The sequence below is a fragment of the Arachis hypogaea genome, chromosome 1 (genome assembly GCF_003086295.3).
Source record: "Arachis hypogaea cultivar Tifrunner chromosome 1, arahy.Tifrunner.gnm2.J5K5, whole genome shotgun sequence".
NCBI classification, from domain to species: domain Eukaryota; kingdom Viridiplantae; phylum Streptophyta; class Magnoliopsida; order Fabales; family Fabaceae; genus Arachis; species Arachis hypogaea.
The window spans coordinates 109,083,315-109,105,155 of NC_092036.1; the positions used below are offsets into that span (position 1 = coordinate 109,083,315).

Consider the following 21,841-nt stretch of genomic DNA (forward strand, 5'->3'; position numbering starts at 1 on the left):
ACGAAGAGAGAAGAAATCAAGAGAATTCAAATAATAACAATAAATTGTGAGAAACTACATCAAAGTCTCACTCAGCACCAGTACTAGAATCAATTAGAACTTTTTTGTTTTTAATATTGTATTACTAAAAGTGAAATCTTTTATCATGAATCAAAATGATCAAATATTTTTATATTTCTCATTAAAATTATTCATATATAAAAATTTTAGCCATAATCAATGATGGAAGTTTTGCCTATAACAAAACATGTGAACTTTTTTCTTTTATAATAGAGGTCCATTTCCATTTTTGGACTAAATCTGTTATAATTATTAGAATATTATAATTAGAAAACAAAATTAAAAAATATCAAAAAAATTAAAAAAAATTAATATAATTTATTAAGATATTATTTTATAACGAGTATATTCTTAGTCTATATATTACAAAAAAATTTGTAATTACAGATAAAAAATATAAATAATAAAAATAATATTTTTTAAAATAATTTTTCGATTCTTTTTTTAAACTCTTTGTATCGGTAGCAGTGATTCCTTAAGTATAGTTTGAATCATCTCGTTTTGTTAAGTGTTGTTGAATGACTAAGATTAGCTTGTTATGAAATACCATGTTAATATTTGGTTTCAGTTTCTGTGTACACAGCTTTAATTTCCAATTATTGAACCTGATCCAACTCATGCAACAGTTCTATATGTGTTATGTGAAGGAACGAAATTTAATTAGAATTTTATATTACTTGTGTTATTTTTTTTATTTGTTTAATTTTTTTACTAACGATAATACGTGATTAGTTTGTTACGGTGACTTGTAATGTCTACTACATATGTATATATTTTCATTACAGAATATTCATAAAATAATATTATAATAATTTTAGAACACTAAAAACTTAAATAAAATATTTAAAATATTAGAAACAACTTTCATATTTGATTCAAATGTTAAAAAGACAAAAATAATATTTTATCTAATTATATATTATATATATTACACTAGGGTAAACGTACTAAAGCAATTGTGAAACAGGTACATTGCATAATGCAAAAGAAGTCGTTTCATATGTCAAAAATGTCATTTCATCACAAGTTAAGACAGTATTAAAACTCATCTTAATCACTATTTACTTCACCACCAGCTATCATGCATATGTTTCTTATCTTTTTTTTTTCCTTTTCCACGTACACACAAGTCATAAACAATCACTTATTTTATTATTATTATTATTATATGGTTTTGTCGGAGGAGGACAAAAGAGTTGGGTATATGTGTTTCTCATAAAAGGAACTACTAGAATTTTCCTGTTCAAACAATAATAATGTCAAGACCAATAATAATAATAATAATAATAATAATAATAATAATAATAATAATAATAATAATGTAATTATTGTCACGCGACTTTGTTATTATTGAGACATTCTATGTATAGAATAAAAAATCTTCATTTTACATCGCTTATAGAAGTAATTTTTATCCCAACAAAGCATGAGTGAAATGCACGTATCCAGGCAGGGGTAATAATAATACACTTATATGAATAGTTGGAGAAGAAAAATAGAAATGGTAAAGTGATGGTTGACTTGGTTAAAACGGATTCTGTAATATTTTTTTGCAAAATGAAAAATCTAAAGAAGTAATAAAATCCCATTTTGTAATTTCTGGTTTCAAAATAAAGAATTAAAAGAAAATAATTAAAACCGTATCCCTGTTATTTCTGTAAAATAATAAAACGTTTATTCTTTTTTTTTAAAAGATCCCCATATTTTAAAAACATTATAAAAATGACAATATTTTTAAAAATCATACATTTTGGTTTCATATCAAAACTTTTATTTTTTTAGGTGGAAATTTAGTACAATCAACTTCACGTAAAATTAATAATTGAAAGTCATTAGATAAAAATTTAGTCAAATCATTCAAATTATTTAACGACTCTCAATTATCAACTTCACGCAAAGTTGACTACACCTGAGTTTTCATTTTTTTTTAATCATTTGTTGTTATATTTTCTCTTTTCTATTAAATATTTATGTTAAAAATCGATATGAAAAGAATCACTCTTTTCCAACTGTGAATATAAGAATTAGTCATTGTTATTTGCTTCTCTGATATTTTTTAGGGTACAACAATACAGCCGTGAGTTTCTATGAAGATTATTTTTTTTACATTATTTATTATAAAATTATTGTGGATTTTCCTCGTCATTTTATCTTTTTATTACAAACACAATCTTTTCCACGTTTTTTCATTTCTTTTACCCCAAAGTTACCAATCATTATGCGAGTTACTATTTATTGTCCTCAAGCAAACAATCAAAATAATTGTACGAATATCATGTGTATAAGCCAATTTTTTTTTTTTTTGCAAGAAGCAAAAAATAGTCCAACATCAAAAGGGGGCATGCATGTGTTACTCTCACACAATAATATATAAGAGCTAAGATTTTATATTTTTGCACATCCCTATAAATAATAAATCCAATTTAAATCAATTTCCATATAAATCAACTTTATTAGCTAGATATATAATTATTTATATTTTTATTTAATAGTTTAAATTTTTAAAATAAATAATTATTTTATGGTACAACATTAAAAATTTTGTAAGAATTTTTTTATTATCTCAAAAAAATGCATAAAGCAAATAAAAATATTATTTTAATGTTAGTAATTTTCTTAAATAATTATTTATATTTTTTATTTAATAGTTTAAATTTTCAAAATAAATAATTATTTTATGGTATTATCTCAAAAAAATACATAAAGCAAATAAAAATTTTATGTTTCAAACTCTAAAAAACTCTTTTATATATATATATATATATATATATATATATATATATATATATATATATATCTTGTAATAGTGGTTGCAATAGCTATATATAAAATTTGGTATGTCCACATTTAAAAAGTACGGTTAAAATTAAAGTTATTTTTAAAAAAATAATATTTTTTATTTTTAAATTTAAAAGTAATTTATTAAAAATATTATTTTAATGCTAGTAATTTTTTTAAATATTATCAAAATTGTATAATCACGGAAACTATTATAATAATAATAACATACAACCACCATAATATAAATTTATATAATAACTTAAAATTTTAAAATAAATAATTTTGAAAAATAATAGATTGTCGGTTTTCAAAATTTGGATCCTCATTAAGGTAAAGGAGATGATATATAATAACTCAAGTTATTACTTCACTCAACAACCCCCAAAAGGTAGAAGAAGGGCATATCTAAGAACCAAAGGAATTCTCAGAGAGACTTGAATTGTGATAGCAAGATATATAGATAGCTAGTGATGATGTGGTGTGTGTTGGATTTGATTGGCAGTGAAAAAAGCAAGAAATTATGAATGAAGAGAAAAAGGAAGCAAGTTATGAGAGAGTAGGACAAAATAAAAGAAATAATTAAAAGGGTATTTGTGAAAGCTAAATGAGGTAATGAAGAGGTGCTATTGATTACTATTTAAACTATGGGTCTTATATTCTCTCTAATTTTGTAGCCTGTGCCACACTACTCTCATCTGATCTCATCTGCCATTCATATTTAACCATCTATCTGCATCTGTCTTTCTTATTAAATGACACATGCAGAGGAGAAATTAATTATACATATTTAATTATTTGATGTGATGAAACTCATCTCATCTCATCATCTTAATAATATGCTCTTTTTTGAAAGCTTAATTTCACTTTCATTGACAGCTTCTATAGCTGTCTTCTGCTCCTTTGAGAGGTAAGTCAGAGAGAATAATTAATGTGTATTTACATTTTCAGGTGGTGTGGTGTGTTGACACTTATCCTTCTCTTTTTATTATTATTATTCATCTTCATTTATTTGTCACTTAAGAATGTTATTATAATTCAGGGATAAAGTGGTATTTTCCTGTTTTAAGAGATACATACATACATAATAAGTTCCTTTCTTCCTTTTTTACCTTGTTTCTTTCACCCTTCTTCTTCTTCTCCTTCTTAGCTTCTTCATTCTCTTGTTCTTTTCTCTTCCTCACAGAACAAAAATAATGGATCCATCAGAAGAATGTCACAGCAGTGAATCAGGATGGACTATGTATATTGGGTCCCCCATACATGATGATGATGATGATCATGGTGATGGAGACAACAGTTATATTAGCAGGTACAGTAATAACAATGAAGGTTATCATCAACAAGATAATGAAAGTGATGATGATGATGATGATGATGATTCTATGGCTTCTGATGCTTCCTCTGGGCCAAGCCACCTTCATGGGGTTGATAGTAATAATAATGGCAAAGATTTCCAGCATCAAGAAGATGAAGAAGAATATGATGATGATGGTGGTATCAACAAGCAGTGTTTCTTAGAGAAGAAGAATAATAATGCTAGAAAGAAAAAAGAAGAGAAGAAGAAGAAGAAGAAGAAAGAGATGGTAATGAAGGATAATAATAGCAAAGGTAATAATAATAATAATAAGATGAGAAAAAGTTTGTGGATGGGAAAAGGGAAATAGATGAAGACATATCTATCTATCTATCTAGCTAGTTGCTTATTATGTTTGTTGCTTATTATTAGGTTTCTTTTTCTTTCAATTCTACTAATTAATAGTTTCAAGTACTGTGTACTGATCATGACTTGTGTATGTATGTTTTCCAGAGTACTTGTTTTGCAATGCTCAAATTTCGTAACAACAAAATACTTTCATCACCATATATTCAAATTAATTATTACTTAGCTAGTTATTAGCACACACCATGCAAGAACCATTATTTATGGGATGTTTTTCTATTTTTAGAAATTTTATATCAAAAAACATTTTAATGTAAAATTCTAAAAACTCTGAATCATTCACATTTATCTCATCTTAAGCATTTGTTGGATCTTTCTTATAGGGTTTTATTATATTGTTCCACTCCTCTCTCTCTCTCATTTTTTTTTCTAATAAGATTGTGCTGCACTGCATGAGTGTAGATCATAATTTTCCTTTTCTTTGACTTATTTGTTTGTAAATGGTTTAAACTTTTCGAATATTTATTTAAAAAAAATAAGAGAAAAAAAAATCAGTTTTCAATTGCATGGAATAGTACCAATGAATAGTGGTGAGGGAAAGGGACAAAAATGCATCTATTCGTCTTCCACAGATTATGAATAATAATAATAATCTGCAGTAATTAATTAAGGATGCTCAATATTGACAATATACAAACTAGTTTGGCTCATATTGATATATTTTTCTTCAATTTGGAGAATTTTGAACTTTGCTACCTACTATGTAAAGCCAACAACTGAAAATGATTTATATTATATATTGGTGGACAATCAAATCTTTATTAGTGTAATTAGTTATATATAGTAAGTTAATTAAACACAAGCAAAAGTAGTTTTGTTAAGTTATTTAATCTTGTATATGCACTTGTAATAAAACCTCATCACATACTCCATGTCCATGGAGTATATATATCTCACTTTATATGATATTAGACATGTGAAAATTTAGATAAGTTTACAGGAAACTTATTTTGTTAATTTGTTTAGCCAATTTATGAAAACAAATATCATATAATAAAATAACCATTGATTATATAAAAACAATATGAAAAAAATTGAGTATATATATTTTTTCCCCTTAAAATGCATTCATTATATATACTTTATAAAATAAACATTTGGTTAACTCTAAGAGTTGAATCTATGACGATTTTAATATAATCACTTAATATGTCTTGGCTTATTATATTAGTACTTATTAATGTAATAATAAATTCTAATATGAATGGATAATTAAAATCCATTCTAACTTTTTTTATATAAGTAAAAGATGAAAACTCTTAACATCTCAGTTTTGTAATAAAGTTCTAAACAAAACTATTTCTCTTTTTTCTTTACTATATAATTTTAGTTATAGTATTAGTAAAATGTTAAATAGTCATGAATTGAAATTAAAAAAAAAAAAAAACAATTCATTTCATGTATAAATAGGTGTGTTCAGTTTAGAGAAGCTAACAAATTTGATTCAAGCATTTTCTTTACTCTATCTAGTAAGCCAATGCAAGACAGCAGTGAAGTTAATTAAGTATAAATAATGAAATTACAAAATAATTAATGAAAAATAAAATGAGTGCAGAGTCAAAATGTTTCATGTGTCTCTCCAAAGGGCACACACATGGTGTCCTTTTTAAAATAATAAAATATATATACATATGCTTGTAGTAAAATGTATATATTAAAGATTTAAGCTTTGAAGAGTACTACAATGGTGGTACAGGAGTTGAAGAAATAATAATAATAATAGTATGCTATTTGAAAAGATCTATGGTGGTATGATATGTTGTGTTATAAATGAACAAATAAAATAAAATTATGAAGGACATTGATTCATCATCACATGTATGTGCATGAACTTCTACCTAACTGCTGCTATAGCTTCAACCATTTAATATCAATTAACTCTCAACTCTCATCAATGGACATACCCTCAACAATACATGCTTCCAACTACTACATCTAGCCCCAAGCTAAGTCACTTTCCATGTGCAACCTACAATCCAGGAACAACCATGTTTTTGTGTGTTTTTTTTTTTTATTTTTTGGTACAACGGGATAAAAATATAAACAAATTAAATTATAAGAAAAAGCTAAACAATCAAAATTGGAACCCCGCCAAAGTTTGGCCATCCTTGTTCCTTGAGCTCAACTACTTAAATTTAAAACACTCAACTATTTTTGACATAGTATTATAGTATGAATATATTTGTAATGCTGTTCCACTCTATCAAAGGCCAGCAACAAACAAACTCGCCTGCAAGTGAAGAAACAGAGCCAGTAAATAATTATTAAGAGTAAATCCCTATTTTTGACCATTAAAGATTTGGACGATGATAAAATTAATTATGAAACACTTAAATTAATCTTATACTCATTAAAGATAAATTATTCTGTTGGACAAAAATAACTATTAGTTAAATTTTTGTTGTTTTCATAAAAAAACCGTTAAATTTTAAAGTTATTTTTCTATCATCATTTTTAACTTATTCAAACTCTAACTTTTTCTAATAACATTAAAAACAATTTTATCTCTATACCCATATCCATCAACACAAAGTTACTCTTGTTCTCTTCTCTCTTACTGTCAAGATCCCAAAGAATAAGCAAATTTAAAATTTTTATATGTTCAAAAAATTTTAAAAACAAAGGAGTGTGTTCAACAGTAAATGGCATGGTAACTACCCGATTAAGCACCCTTTGAAGCCAACAACTGCAGAGCATTTGATGCGAATTTTTACAAATTACAAACTATCGACAAGTGTATTGAGTCGTTTTAAGTAATAAATTTACGGTGAGTGAGTGTTGATTCCATGAAAATTAACGGATTAAACAAATAATGGTTGACTGAATATTCTATTTAGACAAGTAAAATTGAGAATTTTAAATATCAAATAACATAGAAGACAAAGAATTGAAGAATGTAAATAGTAAATGTGTGAAAAAATAATACCAGAAGAGAGTCAAGGCTTTGGAGATGTTTAGAATTTCGGATTAACAATTATTGTCATCTACCTTCATGCAAAGATTTAGTTCATAGCAAATCCTAAGTGATTGAATTCCAGTTCTTTGGCATGCAATTCAATTTCTTTTAACCTAATCAATCGTCAATTTCTTGATCAATTAATTATGTCAAAAGGTTAAGTCCAAATTCTAATTTATAAGTCACACAATTCTTAATAACCCAAAAATAATCCAATTATATATTATGTATCACATTAAATTCAGATTATTGAAGAATTATGAGAAAAAAGTTTCAAGTTTTAATTCCAATTATGTAACTTTTTCAAGATTCAATGGGATTCAATTTAGATTAAGATTATTTTCCAATATACCCTAATTTGTAGGATGAAGACCGAAACCAATTCTTGAACATAAGTAAATGCATTAATCAAAGAGTAGAAAAAAAATAGTATTAACCCATCAAAATAAACAGAGCTCATAACTTTAACAATGAAAATTTAATTGCTCATAGTACAGAGAAAATCTTAAAGTGTAAAAGTGTGTAAAACTCTCAAGTGCAGAAGAAATTGAGAAGAAGAGAAGAAGAGAGAGGAAGAGCCAATCTCACCCTTTTTATAGTAAAACCTAATTATTCAAAAAGAATCCAAAATTAAAATCAAATCCGCTGACTTAATTGCAATCTTGGATCGCGTTGCAGTGTAACTGGCGCTAAACGCCTGAAAGGCGGCATTTAGCGGCAAGCCTCTAGAAGTGAATCACGTCCTAGGCATTTCATGCTGCTTCATCATGTCAGATGCCGACTGGGTGTTGTGCGTACGCATACTAGATGTATACGCATAAGTTTTCTTTTGGCGCTGGTTGTGTGTACGCACATGGGATGCGTACGCATGACTTCCTTCCTGGTGTTGGACGCAGTTTAGCGCTGGACGCCAATGTCTCGACATTTAGTGACGTGATACCCGAGAGTAAGTATGGACTATTATATACTGTTAGAAATTTCTGGAAGTTAGCTTTCTAATGCCGCTAGAATCGCATCATTTGGACCTATGTAACTCAATTTATGCTCGTTGGAGTGTGAAGAGGTCAAGGTTGATAGCATTCACGAATTCTCTTGCACTTGCCTTCAATTCTTGGTTCCTCCTTGTGCTTTTGCTTCTCTTTTCCTATCATTTTTTTTACAAGAATCATAAAATTAAGAAAATCAAAGTACTAATAAAATAGCCTTGAAAATCATATCATTACCAAGAAAAAGTCATAACTTTTCTATAAGAAATGCCAATTAAAAGTGCTTAAAATGCTCATGCATCACAACACCAAACTTAAGCTCTTACTTGTTCTCAAGCAAGCAAAGAATCATGACTTAGTCATCAAACTTTTCAACCTTAAAATACACGGGTGAATGATTTCAATCCAAATAAATTTGGTTAGCCGTTTCACTTATGTACAATTCAACATAATTGATGGTTATAATCTTTCAAGGTCTCTGTCCGGATTAGATTATAGAACCTTTCCTTGAATCATCACCTTGAAGCAAGCTTATTTACTTTTTTTCACATTTTATTCTTATTGAGTACTTTGCACCTTGAACTTAGTCGTGACTCTAAATGTTTTGTCTCAAACTTTGTTCAACACAGGAACACCACAAGCAATTGATTACGGAGCCCTTTGAAGTTACATTATCTTTTTAACATTCTCAATTATTGGTGCTCATAGCCTTTGACTTCCTCTTCTTTTGGAGGGGAGTACTTTGCACCTTGAGTCTATTCGTGACTCTAAATGCTTTGTTTTTAAGCTTTTGCTTGATACATAAGTACCACAAGCACTTGACTCGAATCCTTAGTTAGTGGTACTCAAAGTCTTTGGCTTCTCTTTCAACCCTTTTTTATTATTTATTCATTACATGTTGCTCTTTCAAAACTTTGTCAAGTGTAAAGATCACATAATAGTCCTCTAGACTAAGGCCTTAAGTAATTTGGCTCGGCTTATATTGAACATTCTTAGTTAGTTTGACTTTCTTCACAATTCTCTTTTCATCGAAAGTGAGTTTCTCAGAGAATGTGAATTCTAACTTCATAGTTTGGTGAATTGAATGGATACTTTGCTCTATATTCTCTCTGGTTTTATTATTGCATTGGGGGCAAAGTTTTTTGTTCTTCTATTGTGTACGATTGAATTTGTGCTATAAAGTTCCTGTTCTTATTATGTAATTTGTATTAATAGAATTCAAAACGGTGCTGGGACATTTGAATTGCTATTGTAATTATTTATCCTAAAGTTATTAATCAAAATTCTATGAAATTTTTACAAACCAACCACAATAGAGTGATCAGTAATCACCTAAAGATATAGAATTCTTGGACCACACAGACAGTTTTCTGAACCCTCCTAATGATGATGATAAGGATGATGATAGAGGTGACTAAGATGTTTCTAACCATATATATTATGATAGAAAATTTTTATTTGCCTTATTGATATCTTCGTACTTTTGTAAATGCAGCCGCCATTTAAGTAGTTAGAAACTTATCCATGTTTTGTTTTTGTTAGTTATTACAATGCTGTCTGGTTTAGTGAAGTAAAAGGGGTGGATAGAGGAGTAAGACAAAGGCATTAATTGGACGTTTGGCTGCATAGCAAAATTAAGGAAATGGGTATGCGTGACCTAATGCTACAAGAAACTTATCCAATTAAACTATTCAATTTCTTATTAACAAAAGTAATGTTATATACATGCCAACATATCACTATGCACACATAACAATACATGAGCTAAAAAATCAGCCCAGAACACACACATACTAACATTTGAATCAAGCCTAGGAGATTGTAGAGTTAGAAACAACCAAAGATTTTCTTTGGAGCTGTTCCAGTTGATCTATACTTTGCAGCTGTCTCCTCTGTCTTGAATGGATAAACACTTTTTTTTACTCGGTTCAATAGGAAGAGGTCAATATTTTATTGGTGTTCAACTCGACGATAGCCAACATGTGGAGTCTCTTCGCAACTGCATTGCAGAAAATACTGCAAAAGAAGGAGAACAACTGAATTGGACTCTATTCAAGTGCTTCATTAATTTACCATATACTGAGTCTTAAATCATTAAACTCTATTAACATCGTTAAATATTCAACTTGTGCCAACTTGTGCCAAATATTGAAGTCTTCAAAATCTAAGAATTGTGACTTCCATTAAAATTTATGTAACCTTGGTTTTATAGATCCTGGACAGTGGAGAACATGCTTAAAGCACTTTAGGCCAGTTAAACCTTTGTAATCAGGAGATACTGGCAGGTTTTAATTTGTTCTTCCCTATTTCTCTTTCGTATTTCCAACATATATGAGAACCTTATAGGTGAATTTTCCTCTAACGATAACGAACACTTCAAGAAAACTCGATATTTTGAAAACTTAATTTGAACTTCTATATATTCTTTTAAGGAAAAGGCTGCCAAGTATAATAACAATTTGCTACTACATGCACATGGCTCCTACTTTCCTCTAATTGACATTAAGTTCTCAATATTCATAGATTTTATGCTGCTAAGGTTGTGGTTGCATTGGAGTATCTTCATTGTCAAGGTAGGTTATTAGGCATTTGTATGGCCTAACAATTTTAATTATTAACCCATGAAATACAACTTGGGAAGTATAAGACTGACAAAGTGTTTCTATAAATCCAAGATGAAGTTAACAAGCTGCAATAACTGATCAAAAGATGCTGCTTTATTATCACAACGTTTTGTACTCAGAAAGAAGTATTGTCTGCAAAATTTTCTGATGTCAATTGTCTTCCCTCCATCAATTGCTCCTTGCCAAAATGGTTGTGCTGCTGCTTGTTTTTCAAATCAAGTTGTTGTAAATGGAGCTGCTGCTGTTCTTGTTCCAGATCAAAGTGCTGTAAATGGAGGAGGAGGAGCTATTTCAGTAGCTTTTGTCCTGAATCAAAATGCTGCCAAGGTAGCTGTGGCTTCAAAAACTGCTACGTTCTCCCAAAAATCCTGCACTTGTTCTTGCTCCAGTTATCCCAAGGTACGCCTTTGTTGCTGTTGTACAAAGTCCTTTTGGAGAAGTGTTTTTTGATGTTTCTGTTGTTAGTATTTCAAACTATATTATATTACTTGCTCAATTTGCAGTTATGATATAGTTAAGAATATAAATAATTATGATTGCTAAAATAGTAAAAGGAGAATTTAGTTATATATACTAATAGTGTTCTGAAATGCTAAAGTGCTTTTTTTGAGTTATTGAAATTGTTGTTTGTTCTAGAATCTAAATATGTCGTTTTGCTACTCTGGTTCTCACCTTCATGTTCTTCAATCATCACCTCAACCGTCGAGGCACAATTTGGGTGATAATGCCTCCAGCTTGCCCTCATCATTTTTGCTTAATTTTGATTTGATGACGTTGTTGATGATATTAGTAGTGATGTTGCCCTCACTTTGAAGGTGGTTAAAGTGGTGATGGAAGAAGGTTATGAAGATTTAGATTTTGAAAAGGGGTGGTGTCGTGGCAGTAGTTCTTATTGTTGATAATGTAGATGGATTGAGGGTTTCAAAACTTGAAGATGGTAGTAGGAGTAATTTGAAAATCAGTCTTGTTATACATTCCATTTTTTTTGGCAATCAAGTTGGTTCAAGTCCAACAAAAATCAATTTTATTAATAAGAGTGTGAATATACGATTCAACTATCCCCACTAACATAAATGTTCGTATCTGGTGTTCTTTTTCCTTCTTTTCCTCCTCTTTCTCCTTCTTCTCCTTTCTCTTTGTCTTCCTCCTCTTTTTTGTTCGCATTTTTTTTCGAGTGTTTTTTTCTTATCGTCGTTCTTTTATTGCTGCTGTTGTTGTATTTTTTCTTTTCTTTATTCTTTTTCTAGTGATTTTACAGCATTATGTGTTTCTTCTTCTTTGCATTTTATTCTTATTAATAGGATAAAACAAGAATAATCATTAAAAGGTAAAACAAGAAGGAGAAGATGAATAAGAAAAAAAAAAAGAAGATTATGATAATGATAAAGAAGGAGGAGGAGGAGTTTGTTTATGTGTCATTATTATTACGTAATTTCGGTGCATTCTGGATTTAAAATAAGGTGCACTTAGTCTGTACTTGTTTTGAACTGAGTTTGTTTGTGTGTCGTTATCATTAAGTAATTTCGGTGCATTCTGAATTTAAACTGTTAAATGTATAAGAAGAAGACGATGATGACAATAACAATAACGATAACGATGACGATGATAATGACGACGACGTCGACGATAATGATGACGACGACGACGATGACGATGACAATAATGACGACGATGACGATGATGCAGGAGGAGGAGGAAAAGGAAGGAGAAGATTAAAGAAATTCAAATGAGAGGAAGACGAGGTGGAGGAGATAGAGGTGGTGAAGTGGTGATGACGACAACGGTAATGAAAGAAAAAAATGAAGAAAAAGGAGGAGGAGAAAAAGAAGTAGCAATATTAGGAGTGGAAAGAGGAGGAGGAGGAAGAAGAAGAAGCACCTGATCTGAAAAACGATTATAACAACTTGGTTAAATTTAGTTAAATATTTTACTTGGTTGTAGAATTTTATTTGTTTAGAATTTTGTGTTTTTAAAACGACCGTTAATATAAATTTAACGATTAGATAATTTTGTTAAAAAACACTCATCTTTTATGGATATAAAATTAATTTTATTAGTGTCTAAATTTTTTATGGTTAAAAATAATAATTTACTCGATACTTAAATATTTATTATGTAAAAAATTAATATTATACATATATTAAAGTATAAATATATATTATAAATAAATTAAATAATATATATTTATACACAAATATTTTTGCGTGCAGATAATATTTTAAAAAATTTATTAATGATTTAAATAATAATTAACTAATAGTTTATATTTTTATTATTTTAATTCACTTATTTTATTTTTAGTTTAATTAAGAATTAATTAATAATTAAAATAATAAGAGGACAAACTATTAAAAAGAGAAAAAGGCTTTAAAGAAAAAATATTGACTAATTATTGAATTAAAAAGAATATTTAGTAATTATTCTTCTTTAATTTTATATAAATTTCGATTTTAGCTTTCTTAAAAAAAGTGTAGGTTAAAAAATAGAAAGAAAAAAGAGAAAATCGTATTTTTTTAAAAAATATTAGAAATTATTAAAATTTATTTTTTATTATTATTTAATTATTAATTTAATTATTTTAGTATAATTTTTTAATTTAATAATTGAATAACATATTTTATTTTATATTTTTAAATATAATTGATAATAAAAAAATAAATTTTAATGACGTTCTAATATTTTTTTTGTTGAAAGGAATATCTTTCTAAATTGATTAAAAAGAGAAAATAGTGGCATGGAGGAGGAAGCGACAAGTGGAGAGGAAAGTGGTTATAAGCGTGGCATGCAATGATGCAAAGGAAACTCAACGAAGACGCAGAGAAATGTGGAAGTGGAAGAATGTCCTTCAACACAGTTACACGTTCACGCGCTCACACACGCGCTCTTACTCCGCCATTCAGCGCTTCAGCTCAACTTCAACTGCAACTACTCCGATTGAATTCCGGTGGCGCTTCCTCCTCACTCGTTCTTCGTTTTCCTATTCAAGTCAACCACGGCCAGAAAACGGCGCCGTATCAGCTGCTAAGGATGATGATAAGTTCGAGCCAGTTACTGGATGGAACAAGCAACTCGTCAAGCTTAAGATTCTACTCGCCTTTCCCTGGGAGCGTGTCCAATACGGCTCCCTCTACTCCGTCAAGCTGCGCGGCCGGGTTCTCTCTCTAACGGCTCTAACCGTTTTCTCGTTTTTTGAGAAATAGTTTTTTTAGGCGCGTTTTTTTTTTATATTTTTCAGATAACGGAACAGCTGCAGAGTAGGTACTCTCGAGCACTGTCTCTGCCTCAGATTTGTGAAAATTTCTTCAAAGCAGCTTATGATCCTCGGATCGCCGGCATCTACCTCCGTATTGATCCTCTGAGCTGCGGCTGGGCTAAACTCGATGAAATTCGACGTCACATATTTGATTTCAGAAAATCAGGTAAACAAACGACAGTGCCAAGTAGATTTGCGTTACAATTATGGATCTCTGATGCGATGCAACTCAAGTTTATATTATATTGTGATTTTTTGAGTGTATATATATATATTGAGTGGTGTCGGTCTTTGCTACTTATGGTTATGGTTGGTAGGAAAATTTGTTGTGGCGTTTGTCCCTTCATGTCGAGAAAAGGAGTATTACCTTGCGTCTGCATGTGAAGAGATATATGCTCCTCCAAGTGCCTATGTTTCTTTGTATGGATTGGCCATTCAAGCACCTTTCTTCAGAGGTAAGTATCATATTGCTACATGCTTTTGAATTTTAAGTTTTTTTTATCAATATACTTAACCTAAAACTGATATATATATTTTTTCAGGTATTTTAGATAACCTAGGAATTGAGCCTCATTTGGAAAGGATTGGCAAATACAAATCAGGAGATAACCTTACTCATAGATCAATGACTGAAGAGAGTTCTGAGGTGCTGAACCAATTGCTTGACAATATCTATACAAATTGGCTGGATAAAGTGTCTTCTGCTAAAGGTGAATTTGCATTTGCATTTGATGTCATGTGTAGTTCGACCTTGGATCGATAAATCAACTTACGAGCTTTACATATTTCATACAGGGAAGAAAAGAGAAGATATTGAGAACTTCATAAATGAAGGTGTGTATGATGTGGACAGACTGAAGGAAAAGGGCTACATATCAGACGTAATCTATGAGGATGAGGTACTTAACTGCACTCTAGTGTAATATGTCAAATTACACCTTTCAGTACTGTCGTAAGTCGTGATTAATGAGAGAGTAAGATAGCATCTCTGATGGTTAGTTGTCTATAGAAATCTGAACGAAAGTAGTCAGAGCTTTGTGCTGCTCCTGTAGAATGTAGAGTATGTTGCTTTTATTTGCTTCTTCAATCAACTAATTTGTGGTTCCCACACTATTCATGTATGCTCGTTAACTTATATAGGTTGACAAATTGTTTTGAGAGATACAATCAAGGGGAGGTTAAAAGAATAAGAAACATTACATGTTTTGCAGATTATGGCCAAGTTAAGGAAGAGACTAGGAGTGAAAATTAATAAAAATCTACCTATGGTTGATTACAGGTAAAATATGTTTTCTAGTGCCTGAAAGAATGTACTCTAGTTTATATTGAATGTTTTTAATTCCTCATGGTATTAGAAATATCTCAACACCCATAACCTCATTAGAAATATGATACCATTTATATACATATATACCTCTATAGCTGTATCTAATGGATTTTCCCTCTCTAAAGTACGGAGATTTGAAGAATAAGAAGGATCACTAACTTCAAATATGTGTGGGTCAGAGTAAATAATCCAAGGGTGATTATACTCTCGTTTTCTTACTTTACAAATCTTCACGCCGCAAAAGAGCTAAATCCCTACCCAGTAGTTTTTCTTTTGTCAATGGTGTTCCTTTTATCTTCACTCCTTGCCCCCTGATTGGGGATTAACCCTGTGGCTGCATATCTCCCTGCCCTCTGGTTACATAAAATTACTTGAGATAACAGAATTACTTACTACTACATCAGTTTTTTTTTTTTGTTCACGACTGGGATATCCACCGTTGAACACAGTGACTAATCCCTTGTTGGCTTGTAACTATTTTAACATTTTAACCTGGCTGTTAGACAAGCTTACGATCTTCTGAGGTCTGAGATTTTATGTAATGTTGACATTTTTTGTTTTAGTAGAATTCATATTTTCCCCAAGACAAGTGGAAAATTAGTTCTCATGTATTGAGAGTTGAGACACATTTATTTGTGTACAATACAGTTCTTATTAACTTGTCTCACTTACTATGGCTTCCTGTTTCCTATCAGACTTCTATTATGAATAATCAGACTGGCAAGCGACTCATTAACTGTATGAAATTGTAATTTGTTTCTTCAATTTAATGCAGAAAATACTCTTTAGTCAGGAAATGGACTCTTGGAGTATCTGGTGGTAAAGATTTGATAGCCATAATCAGAGCCACAGGGCTCATCCGCGGTGGTGATAGTTCATCAGGTGTTCGTTCCTCAGGTGTCATTGCAGAGAAGATCATTGAGAAGATTCGCAAAGTCAGAGGTATACTTGATTTTTTTTTATAAATTTACCTTTAAATTCCAAGCAGGACCGTCTCGAAATTAATATAATTCTTGTAATGCTATTAAGCTATTTACCTCAATTATGATAGTTTTCATGATTGTAGTATCATGGTTATCTCTGTTTGAGTAGAGTCTGTTATGTTAGTCGCAGTTTTCACTATAATGGCTTTTCGACGAGCTATTTGCCTGAGATTTGGCTGACTCGAAGACTATGAGGTATAAATTCAAAAAAAGTAAGGAAGTTACAAGAACGGGCCAAGGGATTACAAATAAAATTAATCGATGTGTAATTTTGACAGAGAGAGATCTGTCCACTAGAGGAAATCTAAGAGAACAAATAAACTCATGGCTTGTAGAGTTGTTCATGCTAGTGTTCCAAGATGTAAGCAGTGGGGAGCTGGGGGCATAATTCTGTTAAGTGTTTAAATAAACTGAAATCAAACTCATACATACTTTTAGACTATGAATCACGGACAATTCGCTGAGTTGTCGTGTCCGTGTGTGGGACAAATTTTGGACACAACATTCACCGACACTCGTCCGACACGCGTGTTTGCTATGTCTAACCGTATCTTAATAAAAAATAAAAAATTTTTCTCCGGACACACTTAGACACACGTGTCAGCATGTCCAGTTTTATTCTTAACATATATTTTTGAAATAAATTTAGATATAATATATATTATTATTTATTAAAACAAAAAAAAATTTAAATACTTGATATAATTAAAATAAGACATTAAAAATAATTAAAAAATTAATTTATATTTTAATATCAATAAAATGTCAAAATATCATTACAATTTATCTAAAAAATATTTATCAGTGTCCGTGCATCATAGCTTTTAGAACATTGGTTTTCATTATTCATCCATAATGCTGTTTGCCAAACCTTGAAATTTGACACTGTTACTATGCTTTATTTCATTTCACTTGTTGAATCGACACCATAGTTTGCACCAGTCATACTAACTTGCTTTTCTTCTCAGAATCAAAACAATTTAAGGCTGTGATTATCCGAATTGATAGTCCGGGAGGTGATGCTCTTGCTTCTGATATGTAAGTGCTGGTGAATTCCCATCCCAAAAAGGAACTGTGAATATGAAATTCAAGAAATGACTGGTCAGATACATCTAGGATGGGTCTGTAACATGGCATTAATGCTTTAGGGGAGCGTGTTTTACATTGATTTGTCCTTTATGTTAGCAGCAGCTGCTTCTTTATTGTGCATTAACATAGCTTCAATATAATGACAACAATAGTAACCATGTCTTGACGCTATATGGATCAAGTGAAGCCGTTGTTTTAGTTAAATTTGACATAAATCTGTTATATTTGTAGTGAATTTGATGCTGAGTTTTGGCGAGTTCTCTTTGTTCAGTTAATATATTTTAGTGTCATGATCTGCAGGATGTGGAGAGAAATCAGGCTTCTGGCAGCCTCAAAACCAGTCATTGCTTCAATGTCTGATATTGCAGCAAGTGGAGGGTACTACACGGCAATGGGAGCAAGGGCAATTGTTGCTGAAAGTCTTACCTTAACTGGTTCAATTGGAGTGGTTACAGGTGAGCTTGAGTGTCAGTTTGAGGATGGAGAAGGGATAATGTAGATTTATTACAAATCAACATACCTGTGCTGGTGTATGTAATTCAAATCAGCCGATCTCATCTATATCTGCATTAAATCCTTGATATTTGCTCACTTTTAAACATTTGTCCAGACACCAAGCTAAATTCGTCTATTATTTTGAGGTAGACTCATTAGGTATCACTAAATATTCCTTGCTGATTATAGTCATTGGGTATCTAGTTTTCCTTTTGTTGAAATTTCTCCCAACCAACCTTAGTAAGAGATATGCATGACTTCACAGAGAACTGATTTCTGTTAACTCTCCATTTTGAGGAAACTCTGATCAATAATTTTGTATACACAGTCTATATAGGATGAATTTGCATTCAAAGGATAACACATTTCCAATTACGAATATGCCCCAAGTACAGGTGCAAGATTGCCTCGTAATGCATTGACATGAGATGAAATAGATGTTATACATCATTACCATTTCATCATCAGTTTTACGTCAAAGGAAACTGAAGATGAGAAAAATGAAGTCATTTCAACTGTGGCATAAATGAGGGATTAAAATACAATTTAAAGTTATGAACTTGAGCTCTATATATTCTTGGATATTGTAATCTGTTATATTGATGGGATAAAATTTCTTTTTGTAGCAAAATTTAACCTGGGGAAATTGTATGAGATGATTGGCTTCAACAAAGAAATCATATCAAGGGGAAGATACGCTGAACTCCTTGCTGCTGAGCAGCGTTCTTTTCGGTAATAGTTTTTGTTCATATTAAGATCTTACTGTCTCTATCCTCTAGTATATACAAATATGATTATTTCTTTCTCTTTACCGTCCATTTTCTGGAGTACAGGCCACATGAAGCAGAGTTATTTGCAAAGTCTGCACAACGCATTTATAAACAGTTTCGTGACAAGGCAGCTCTTTCGCGATCAATGACAGTATGTTCTTGATAAGTTAATTTCATTCCTTTCTGTTCATCCTCATTGTTTATCTAAGTTACAAGCTTACAGCTACTATCCACTAGGTAGAAAAGATGGAAGAGGTTGCGCAGGGGAGGATTTGGATGGGCAAGGATGCAGCTTCACATGGTTTAGTTGATGCTGTCGGTGGCCTTTCTCAAGCCATTTCCATAGCTAAATCAATGGCCAATATACCTAACGACAGACAGGTTGGTTTGTGAATACCTTTATTTTAGCAGTTAGAATGTTGTGTTCTTAGAATTTCATGTTCCTCATGGTTGTTATGCATGAGCCATATGGCAGGTTACTGTTGTGGAGCTCTCAAGACCCACCCCTTCTCTACCCGAGATTTTGAGAAGTCTAGGTGGTTCTATCGTTGAGGTAGACACAACGTTAAAGGAATTGTCACAGGACTCGACATTTTCTAATGGAGTTCAAGCGCGGATGGATGGAATCATTGAATCATGTTTCAGAAATTCGGACATCTAAACCTCAACTGCATTTTGCCATTCATGAAAAATTGCCTGAATTCCTTGTAGCCACGATAATTCTTACCAATGGTTTTCCTTCTTTTTTTTTTTTTCAAATAAAGTTTTCATTCAGTTTGCCGTTTACACTGGAAATGTAAGCATATAGGGGTCAATAAACATGAGAGATTCTTAGGTTCATCCCAGGTGATAGAATTTCACTCTCTATCACTGAATATGTTACCTTCTAAGATTCGCATTCCATAGAAATGAACCGAAGCTATTTTATATGTTGACTAGTGCACTTTTTCTCTCTTTTTTCGGTTTGGGAGAGGTCAAGTTAGTATAAAACAGAGAGAACTGCAATATTCACTCTAAGCAAAGTCTTGCCCCTAGTACAGTACAGTATCTAATTAAAAAACAAATTACAGGACATTAGTTTTGAGCTCGGACTCTCGGAGCTACTAACAAAGTATCCCTATTATTTAAGTTCATAATTTTCTTCCAAGCTAGATTTCTTGAATTGCATCACTGAAATTGACCACAAAAGTTCAATGAATTACCAAAGATATTAATATAAATAACAAAATAGGTGTTCTTGTAGACTAAATGTGTACCTCTCTACCTCACAACCTTTGGATCAGAAATGTTATGCTCCAGAGCTAGCAATTGTTTGAGTCGAAGGCTTGGAGAGGAAGCCGCCAGGGATGTGTTGAGGTTGGTCAGTAGCATGTCCAACAGGAACTAACAAGTCAGAGAGGGCTACTTTAAGAGAAGAAACCTTCTCTTTAAGTTGAGCATTCTGTTGGTTACATTCCAAGAAGTAAATGATTTTTTGGGACAGCTGATGGTTCAAAGTCTGAAGATGCTCAACATGGTACTGAAGGACTTCGATCTGTTGCTTCTTTCGCATCCGTGACCTGCGAGCCAACTCCCTGTTGGAGAACATCCTCTTTTTCTTTCGGTCATCAAGGACAGCCTTTGCTTCGTCGGAATTGTTGTTTCTGTTGGATGGTGTGTTTGTTGGGGAGGACTTATGAACAGGGATATGAATTGGATTGTTGCTATTATTAACAGGAAGCTGAAGTTGGGAGTAGCACAAAGGAAGATGATCTAAACCATGAGAAGGATCCAAATGTTTCAAAGCATGGTGGTCTTCTCCAAATTCCATGTTTGAGAAGCTTGAGGTCAACATAGGTTTCTGGTTTTGGGAAGGATAGTGCAGATAGTGTGGTAAGGTAACATAAGGTATTCCAGAATGGACTTGCTCGGCATCATCGCCTTCCATATCACCAATTTTCATGAGGATGAAGAAACAGTCATAGACACAGATAGAGAGATAGAGAAAGCAGAAGGAAATAGGCTTAGATGTTATATAGATGAGATACTTAATGCAAGAGCAAAAGTAGATAAAAGTTTTATTGGCATTGAATGTCTGCTGATGCATTTTTGGATATGTCTAGTGCCGTATATCATCTTGGTTCTACATACTTGGAAAGTTAAGAAAGCAAATATGATCAAGATTCATAACAAAATAATGGTTAGATAATCAATGTTCTACAAATGGTTTGGTAATAATTGACATTGAGATACAAGAAAACTTAAAATTGAGATGGTTTACTAGCTGGGAGGGCACTAAAAGAAACTCTGACAAAGTATGCCTAAAAACAAGGTAGAAAGTAACAATTTCAGTAACACTACAAAACCAAAGCCATATATGAGTGCATAGCCGCATACCTAATTCAGAAAAAATGCTGGCTCTGTGACAATGTTTCTGCAATTCTCTTTCAATATTTAATCATGATTATGGAATTCTACCCAAAGATAAATGAGAATGTGCTATAAATACACTTCGAGTTAACTTGTATTCAACCCAAAACCAAACTGAAGCAAAAAATTTACTTAACCCCAGAGATTTAATTGAACCACTGATATTTAAGGATATAATACAAAAATGAAAATGCTATCCAGAGTAATTTCAGGTTCTATATTAAGCAACATGACAGATATTAAGGGGAAAGGAAGGCAAGTAATTTGCATTCCTGGCAATGTCTTCTAAGGATTCTTCGTCATAAAGTACCATTTTTGCATGGTGGGCTATGACAGTGAGATAATAACTTGCATGCATTAAATTTAATATGCCAAAGGTTATACATTT

General features: G+C 31.3%; 2 protein-coding genes and 1 non-coding gene across 5 annotated transcripts; 2 read left to right on the forward strand and 1 right to left on the reverse strand.

Annotated features, from left to right (window-relative positions):
• Positions 1–3,223: 3,223 nt before the first annotated feature.
• On the forward strand, positions 3,224–4,699 carry LOC112709129 (uncharacterized). 2 transcript variants are annotated; one of them, XM_025761035.3, is made up of 2 exons: positions 3,224–3,450; positions 4,025–4,699. In XM_025761035.3, exons 1-2 carry the CDS (start codon positions 3,446–3,448, stop codon positions 4,503–4,505), a joined length of 486 nt encoding a protein of 161 aa, XP_025616820.1. In that variant the 5' UTR covers positions 3,224–3,445; the 3' UTR covers positions 4,506–4,699. The 2 variants fall into 2 exon arrangements, with proteins under 2 accessions (XP_025616820.1, XP_025616813.1); XM_025761028.3 differs by lacking the exon at positions 3,224–3,450 and adding an exon at positions 3,489–3,748.
• A 9,175-nt stretch (positions 4,700–13,874) lies between these two features.
• Positions 13,875–19,973, forward strand: LOC112709143 (serine protease SPPA, chloroplastic). 2 transcript variants are annotated; one of them, XR_011865417.1, is made up of 13 exons: positions 13,875–14,279; positions 14,363–14,546; positions 14,698–14,835; positions 14,923–15,090; positions 15,176–15,279; positions 15,592–15,659; positions 16,483–16,649; positions 17,659–17,728; positions 18,080–18,234; positions 18,901–19,006; positions 19,108–19,195; positions 19,268–19,425; positions 19,520–19,973. XR_011865417.1 is itself a non-coding variant. In XM_025761041.3 (13 exons), exons 1-13 carry the CDS (start codon positions 13,950–13,952, stop codon positions 19,703–19,705), a joined length of 1,908 nt encoding a protein of 635 aa, XP_025616826.1. In that variant the 5' UTR covers positions 13,875–13,949; the 3' UTR covers positions 19,706–19,973. The 2 variants fall into 2 exon arrangements, 1 of the variants encoding a protein (XP_025616826.1); XM_025761041.3 differs by having other exon boundaries at positions 19,282–19,425.
• Positions 19,843–21,166, reverse strand: LOC112771612 (uncharacterized). Its single transcript, XR_011865423.1, has 2 exons — positions 20,301–21,166; positions 19,843–20,214 (listed from the first exon to the last, which is right to left on the reverse strand). It is a non-coding gene; the product is annotated as an uncharacterized protein (transcript).
• Positions 21,167–21,841: the final 675 nt, after the last annotated feature.

Bases quoted from the DNA above. Each gene is read 5' to 3' on its own strand.
- LOC112709143 (XM_025761041.3), top strand. From the start codon at position 13,950: ATGTGGAAGTGGAAGAATGTCCTTCAACACAGTTACACGTTCACGCGC. The intron at 14,547-14,697 runs GTAAACAAACGA...TATGGTTGGTAG, and splicing joins ATTTGATTTCAGAAAATCAG to GAAAATTTGTTGTGGCGTTT. The intron at 15,660-16,482 runs GTAAAATATGTT...AATTTAATGCAG, and splicing joins CTACCTATGGTTGATTACAG to AAAATACTCTTTAGTCAGGA.
- LOC112709129 (XM_025761028.3), top strand. From the start codon at position 3,645: ATGAAACTCATCTCATCTCATCATCTTAATAATATGCTCTTTTTTGAA. The intron at 3,749-4,024 runs GTAAGTCAGAGA...TCTTCCTCACAG, and splicing joins GTCTTCTGCTCCTTTGAGAG to AACAAAAATAATGGATCCAT.